This window comes from Sinocyclocheilus rhinocerous, unplaced genomic scaffold (assembly GCF_001515625.1).
Source record: "Sinocyclocheilus rhinocerous isolate Xijiao unplaced genomic scaffold, SAMN03320098_v1.1 scaffold4019, whole genome shotgun sequence".
NCBI lineage: Eukaryota > Metazoa > Chordata > Actinopteri > Cypriniformes > Cyprinidae > Sinocyclocheilus > Sinocyclocheilus rhinocerous.
This window is the reverse complement of record NW_015661870.1, coordinates 128,287-136,666: the sequence shown is the minus strand read 5'-3', so window position 1 is coordinate 136,666 and position 8,380 is coordinate 128,287. Positions and strand designations below refer to the sequence as shown.

At 36.3% G+C, this 8,380-nt stretch overlaps 1 protein-coding gene across 2 annotated transcripts in view; it reads right to left on the bottom strand.

The window, feature by feature from the left end:
* The window catches only part of LOC107726595 (sphingosine-1-phosphate phosphatase 1-like), a 30,684-nt gene that overhangs the window by 14,831 nt on the left and 7,473 nt on the right, over positions 1-8,380 (bottom strand). For both annotated transcript variants that reach the window (XR_001638283.1, XM_016536240.1), the window contains exon 2: positions 3,406-3,495. Coding sequence is in view for 1 of the 2 variants with exons in the window: in XM_016536240.1 (XP_016391726.1) it covers positions 3,406-3,495 (90 nt within the window). In the remaining variant the exon portion in view is untranslated. The remainder of the gene's footprint in view (positions 1-3,405; positions 3,496-8,380) is intronic.

The window sequence follows — 8,380 nt, the reverse complement described above, 5'->3', positions numbered from 1 at the left end:
CGTTTTTGTAGGCATTAAACTGCCAGAATTTTAAAAGATATCTCCGTTTGTATTGAACTTTCAGCTTCATAACTTTGCAGATATTGTTTATGCTCAAACAGCAACATTACACACTAACTAACGTTAAAAAAGTGAAATCGCAATCAACCACCCCTTTAATGATTAAATTAAAGAGTTCTCTTAATTTAAACCAACAGCTGCTGTCTGTATTTCTACCTTTACTAGTCTTCAGCCTTTGGTTGCTGTTACTACCACAAGACAACCTTTACAGAATATCCCATATAAACTAAGGGCTTCGGTGAACTGTGTGATATTATTCAGTACTATGTGCTCATAAAGTCGTGGTAATTGATTAAATATTATTATTATGTGGTCTGCAATAAATTGTAACAATGCAAAGCATCTTATCTGCCACTCCTCTCAGAAATAGATGAATTATACACGTCACAAGATTTGGAAAATGTAAAAGTGATCCCTTGTACCCTCTCTTTATCATATTTTTGATAATTCTCATAAATTCGCAAAGATCCAAAGACTAACATTAGAAAAAGGTTAGGCCTGTCACGATAACAACTTTTTGTTGTGCGATATATTGCCCAAGAAATACCACGTTATGTACAAGAAGCTGCAAAAGACACAGGCACAAGTGGAATGTACAAAACATGGTGACATTAATTTTTAAGTAAATATAATGAGCGATATATTGCGTCACCAAAAATGATTGAGGTCATGTACATATATTGCGCGATAAGTCGATATATTGATTATTGCGACAGGCCTAAAAAAGGTTTAACTTCGCACAGGGCAAGAGGTAAGATTGGTCAGCTTTGCTTAGCAGAAGGTCAGTTCACTACATTCTTGACTTATACACAGTTTATGTGTGTTCAACAAATAGCAAGACTTGTGAGTGACTTCAGCATTTGTTGAGAGATTCCACAGAGACCACAAAACACACACACATCCATGTGAAACCTATTAGACAATAATATGTAGCGCTTTAGTCTGGCTGACTGTGTGTGGGAGAAGGAAATGAGCTGGTTAATTCAAAACAGTTTTCACACTCAGCACTTAAAACATCATGGAAACTCTTCACTGATTACAGGCACAGATTAACTAGCAGCAAATGTTCATTTACACTCGCCTTCAGTCACACACACACACTTAACCCTAAGCCTAATTTTAAACTCTAACCTCAAATTTGGCCTTTCAGCATTTGTAGATGCAAAAACAGAAACCATTCAGTCCCTTTATGAAGCTGTTTTCATTGTGGACCCCAAGTACATTTGTCTGGATGTTTTCAAATTATGTTCAAAAGAACAGAAACATTTTCTTCATGAGACATGCCTCACCCCTCTCTCTCTTATCTATCAGTCATTAACCATTATGGGCTAATTTTCCACATCTGCTTCGAGTTCACTGCTTTTGCATGTTGCACGTGTACATGTTTTGACCGAACGAGTGTGAGATAGAGAGATATCCTATCTCTCTTCAGTCTGTTCTAGTGATTCTTCAACTGTCAAAGTGTGACAATCAGATCAAACCCTCTCAATCAGTAAAACACAAAAAATGAAATTTAAAAAAGGGCAAAAAATTCTTACAACAGAGAGAAATGAATCAAAGCTAGAGAGAAAAGCTTGACTGAAAGATTAGTATCACTCTGGATCATGAAACGGTCAATTTATAAAAAAATAAAAAAATAAATACAGTATTAGCATATTAAAACATATTAGCTATGATTTTAGTCAATCAATGACATAATGAATAATAATTTTAATAAGCCTTTTATTTGGCCATAACATTTCCCAAAGAGTGTGTCATCTGACTAGTTTCACAATACCTCCTTGTCTCGTGAATATGAGAGTGCTAAGACAATCCCACGGTTGCCAAGGGAACAATCTCTAGGGCAACGGCCACTCATCACCCCAACAGGGCGACCAGACAGATGAGGTCACCCTGAGGGTGACATTACTGCTTAAAGCAGACATGGAGCAGAACACCCATATGAAACACCAAATTTTCAGGACTGCGGAAAAATCAAGTCATCCAGACAGACACCTCGCCAACAGATGAAATCATTCTGCAAAATTACACCATTTGTTACTGTAAGACATCACCGATCGGATTTACCATGTCTGTACACGTGCGTGATACATGCTTATAATGAATGGGGATTTTGGGGCAACATGAGACCCAAACAGATGGATGTAGTTAAACCAGGCCGCTCACAGTCTATTTGACTAGCCTCAGGTCACACAAACATGCTTATTATTCAAGCCATATGTGTGATCTTCCTTTAAAAAGGCAAAGCGTTCAAGTAAAGACATATCAAATTGATCTGCATCCACGCACAAATACATACTACTGCTGGTAATTATCCGGCCTAGTAAAGAAACACCAGGGATTTTTTTTTTAAATGAACACACACTCACACAGATAACATCCACATACAAACACAGATAAACCAAGAATAACATACACACACACCCCATGAGGAACCTCAATGTTTCCTGGCCTTTACAAAAGCGGCAGTCTTCTTAAATCTGATTTTTATGGTGAATATGATACCAGTAAGATGACATTTATTTTCATGCTATGACTGATAATAAAATTCTATTCTATTTTACCTAAATAAAATTAACCTGAAAACTAAAACTAATTGTTTTTAATGCTACAAGTGAATTTAGGTATCACAACATTATAATGTACAGTACAAAAAATGGATTTTCATTTAAGATTTGATTACTTCTAACTCCATTAGTAAATTATTAGTGTTTAAGATGAACATTAAGTGAGCGTTAGATAACAGCAGAGGTAATCTAAATCTAAAAATAGCAGAAATTAGCATGCATTATTAAAAGGGTGGTTGATCAGCTTTTTTCGAATCCTTGATAGTTTTTATGCGGAGCAGTGTACCATGCTATGCGTTCATGCTTCATTAAAAAAAAACGCATTATTTTCACATGTTTTACCTTTATTCTACACTGCTGTTCTCGTCAAAACGGTCTGATGAGTTCCTGGTTCTATGAAGCCCTTCCCATAGAAATACGCAATCGGGTTCAGATTGGTTAGCTGGCCACAAACCCGGGAAGAGGCTTGCTGTAGTCCCTACCAGCCTTTTTTGTAGTCCTTAAACAGTGATTTCTTTAAAAGAAAATATCTAATTTTACATTGAACTTGGAGTGTTGTAACTTTGCAGATGTTGTTTATGCTCAAACAGCAACATTACAGACTAACTAAAGTTAAAAAAAGTGAAATCATAATCAACCACCCCTTTAAATATAACAGTGTGTAATATTGATATAGTTCAAACTTATCTTGTATCTCTAAAAATGACATCCTTCCATCGTCTATTAATAAATAAAAATATTACGTTTTATATGTTTCAGTTGTTTTAATTTGTCTTACCAGTATGGAGTGCATGCCCATGTATATGCGGCTCAAACACACCAGGACACACCAGCTGATGGCTAGAGAGAGACCCAGCAGCAGAGGATACTGTGAAAACACACACACACACACACACACACACACACACACAGATTAGAATATGCTTTAGGTGATGAGATAGACAACTTCTGTAAAATTTCACAATGAAACTCATCAGTCGTGGCATAAATGTTAACCATTGATTACCTGTGTGCTTTTATAATAGTGCTTTCTGATTTGTGTAGAATGAATTCAATGGTTAAAATTATTCACATTTTATCAACAACACAAATTGCACAGTCGTAACTTAAAGTGAATTTTGAAACTGCTTGAACAAGCTAGTCCATCAATGTACATGAATAACCAGCAAAGGATTATATAGGACTGCTTTGCTTTTAACTTTTTGCACACACACGACTACAACAGATGGCAGAGGAGGAACAGCCTGTGTGAGAAAACATACACCGTCATCTCTCATAAGGAGCCAGAGGATACATTATCTGTCTCACTCTCTGTCATTTCCATGAGTTGTAGTACTATAGAGTAAACCAGATGTGTAGAAAGAACTCCGTAACACATTATAACAGCTTACACACAGATGGTGTTCTAAAAAACAAGTAAGCACACATGCAGACGTGTGCAGAGACACACACACACACACACACACATTCACACCCAGTGTCCTCATGTTTGGCTGTGAGCCCAATGTCACAGTGACACCACAGCTAATGCTAACCTGTTTCATGAAGCTGAAGGGTATCTGTTCTGGGTGTGTGTCCATATGTCTCAAGTGTCCATGGTAGTATCTATGAGCGATACCATTCTCATCATTGCCACTTGCATAATGCATTTGTCCACAGATGGACCCCTCCTGTGGTACAACGGCCGTTCAGCCAACAAACACTGAAGTCAAACCCTCAGCACACCATAAAACAACCACTTAACTACAATTACTGTCCCACAAAGCAAAAGATGGTCAGGCAGATGAAAAGAGCGACCCAAAGCCAGAAGGAAACTTTAAAAAGAGCTGCCACACATTTAACCAACTATGCTGGTTAACAAACATAACATTTAATCATAAACACTCTCTGTATTTCATCAGATATAAGTTACATTTCATAATTATTTATAGCAGGATGTTTAGAATGAAAAAAAAAAAACCTTTGTAAATATTGTCCAATTTCACATTGTCAATTTTACAATTTTGTAAAAAAAAAATTGTCACAAAACAACTTCATGATACATTTTCAATAGAAAGTTCAAATGAACAGCATTTATTTGAAATGGAAACCTTTTGTAACAAATGTCTTTTAATTTAATACATCATTGATAAATAAAAGTATTAATAAAAATGGTAGGGCAAGTATGCAAGTTTATGCATGCGGTATGCAAGGTTCGAGTTTCACCTGTACATGTGTTCTCAGGTTATTTAAAAACATTCATTTGTATCAAATTGCTAAAACTTGCATGAATGTTAAAAAGCAACATTCCTTGTCATCGTTCATTCGGATTAAGCCGCCTGTCTGTGTCTTTGGCGGCCCACATCCTTCTCAAACAGATTACTGCAGAGTTTAAACACTCCAGCAGAGATTTATATGCACTAACGTCCATGTTTAAACATGTACAGCAGTGGATTTACAGTGAAACACCAGCTGACAGGAAAATGACACAGCAAATAATATGCTGCTTTAACTCAGGGATTTCCATTCAGTGCAGTATAATAAAAGGGAACAGGACATTTCCCTCCGTGCTGTTCCCTTCAGCTCGGTGAAACTGGAAAAAAATATTTTTCAAAACATTTAACCTCTAACTTCTGCTTTGCCTTGCAAAAGACATCCCCTGAATGAAAGGGAAAAGGAGAACTAACACAAACAGTTAAATGTGTCTGTTATGTGGAAATCTCTACTTTGGCAGGAGCTCGGTTACACAGTTTTACAAGACTCTGGAGAGAGTTTTGATCACTTAAATGTGAATTATGTAAATTCGGTGCCACTACCATCACCAAATGGAATAGCAAAAACAATGACTATTATTGGTCGGCAAACAGAAAGTTCTGCCTCAAACTCATGGCATTGGTTGAGCTAATGCCACTGTGTTGGGATCAACACATAACATGGCTTCAGCCTACTGCAATGCAATTTAGCAAAAGATCAGAGGACACGATAAATAGAAGATAAGATCAGATCTCAATGTTGAATTTACATTTCAAAGTAACCTGAATTAACTATAAAACCATGGAGGAGAAGTCATATGTCTGACTAGATTGTCTCTGACAACAGAACAAATGCACCCGCTGTAGCACACACCTCTATGGGGTCATGCAGTGTAACTGTGTCAAGTGATTCAGATGAACATCAGAAACACAACCATTAAAAAACCCAAGGATTCAAACATAGAGAGTTAGACCATGCTGGTTTTCCAGACCGCACCTCATGCCCTGAGACCACATGACACAGATGCAGGACCACAAGCTGAACCAACTCACAGAGATCTTTCTCTCCCTTTCATCTGAGCCTTAGCTAACCTCATATGCTAAACATCTGCCTCTGATTATAGACTATATGTGTGTGTGAGAGCTCTCTGCAGCTGTGTATGCTGGTGTGTGTGAGAGAGAAGGCTAGAGCTTTGATGGCTAAGATTGTATGTGTAAACAAAGTATATTGCATTAATAATGTGCCTGTAATCTCCATGACAACAGTATGAGGGAGTGTCAGCCAGTAAGAGACTGAGAAAGTTTATTTTTATGTGCATGAGTGGTTTTGTGTGTTGCTTATCCTGCTAAAGCGTCTTCACACAAATTCAAATAACACACACACTTACCCAAGAAACTGACTGAACCATACTGAAGGGCCAATGGTTAAATATTCTTGAAATACTCACAGATATCACAAACTTGACTGAACATTGTTTTTTTGACTCTTATTTACATTTGGCAGAAGCTCTTATTTAAAGGGGTCATATGACGTTGCTAAAAAACACTATGTTGTGTATTTGGTGTAATGCAATGTGTTTATGCGGCGTTTTAGGTAGGCGTGGTTGACTCTTAACTTTTATAAAGAATATCTCTTTGGATTTGAGACTTTAGTCTTTGCAACTTTACAGATCTTCTTTATGCACCAAGAGCTTGTAACACTCCAAAGAGAAAGGAAAAAATGAAATCGCATCATATGACCCCTTTAAAGTGACTTACATTCATGTTGCACTCAAGGTATACATTCTACAGGAGTATCTAAAAAAATTAGAATATCGTAAAAAAGTTATTTTTGTTTTTTTTTGGTAACTTATTTCAAAAGTGAAACTTTCATATATTCTAGATTCATTACATGTAAAGTAAAACATTTCAAATGTTTGTTTTTATTTTTTTTTTGTGTGTGTGTGTGTGTGTGTGTGTGTGTTCAGTAATAAATCAGTTAAAATTTTGGCTGATACCAAAGACCAATCATAATTTCAAAAGACACTGAAAATTAAATAATTCAAATTAAATTTAGGCAACACATGCAACATTAAAGGGATAGGTCAATGGGAACCAAAACTGTTTGGTTATTCTTCAAAATATCTTCTTTTGTGCTCAGGAGTAGAAATGTATACAGGATTGGAATAGCATAAGGGTGACGGGAATAGCATGTCAATTTTCATTGACAGATAGAATGAAAGAATTTCCATTTTTAGTTGGACTATCCCTTTAATGTACTGTACGAACTATGTGTAACAAAGAAATGTGAGATCTTCTAAAAAGCATCCTTATTATAATGGTGGGACTTAGCACCACATCATTACAAAAAAAATTAAGAAATATGCACCCTGAAATAAATTTCCAACATCAGCCACTGCTCCCAATGTATTCCCAATATCATCCATGATGAAATTATAATAATGATATAATGGATTGGATATGTCTCCCGTGTGCATCTTATAAAATGACACCTGAAAAGACAGAAAACATTTTTTTTTCCGAAAAGAAAAAAAAAAGTCAAAAAGAAAATGAAAGTAGAGGAGAATAAGAAAAAGCAAAAAGCAGAGTGAAAGATGAGACAGACTACAAACATAAAGCATAGCTAAAGTGAAAGAGGTAAGAAGAGGGTGTGAGAAAGCGTGCTTATCAGTGAACCAGCAGAAGGTCTGCTGATGACTGACAGCAATGACACGACTGAGTGAGCCTAAATCAATCTCAGCACTCTCAGATAAGACTAAACTAAACAACGCTCCCTCGAATGCTTAAAGCCACTAGTCTCTAAAACCCACAGCAAAGACTGGAGTCCCCTCAAAGCCTCTCTGCATAACCAGAGAATACATCTACCCAAAAATGAAAATTCATGATTTGCTCAAGTAATTGATAGCAGTATGTCCAAGCAGCTGCTCTTTTCAATGCAATAAAAGTGAATGGTGACTTAAAGATGTTAAAGGCTTCATTTCAGTCTTTTCCTTATACAAAGCTATTGAATGTGTTGGAATATATAGCAGAGTATTGATGCTTTTTTGGTCAATTTTGGAGCTTGACAGCTAGTGTTCGTCTGCTTTAATTGTATGGAAAAGAGCAGCATAAACATTGCTAAATATGCTACATTTCTCTTCAAGTGTTCCAAGAAAGAACATCATATAGGCTTGGTATGACATGAGTAGACGTCATGACACAAATCTTTTATTTATAGGAAAAAAAACGGCTCACAAAATGATTAGGACACATTCTGAATCTGTACTGTATAAACACCATGAGGCATCAGTTTATTTTATCATAACTCTCACTCAGCAGAGATACAAAACTCCCAAACATTCCCAAATCATGTTCCTGTTAGCGGTCTAATTCAATCCTCCCAAATACAGTTTGTGATTATTATATGTGACCCTGGACCACAAAACCAGTCTTAAGTCACTGGGGTATATTTGTAGCAATAGCCAAAAATACATTGTATGGGTCAAAATTACTGATTTTTCTTTTATGCCAAAAATCATTAGG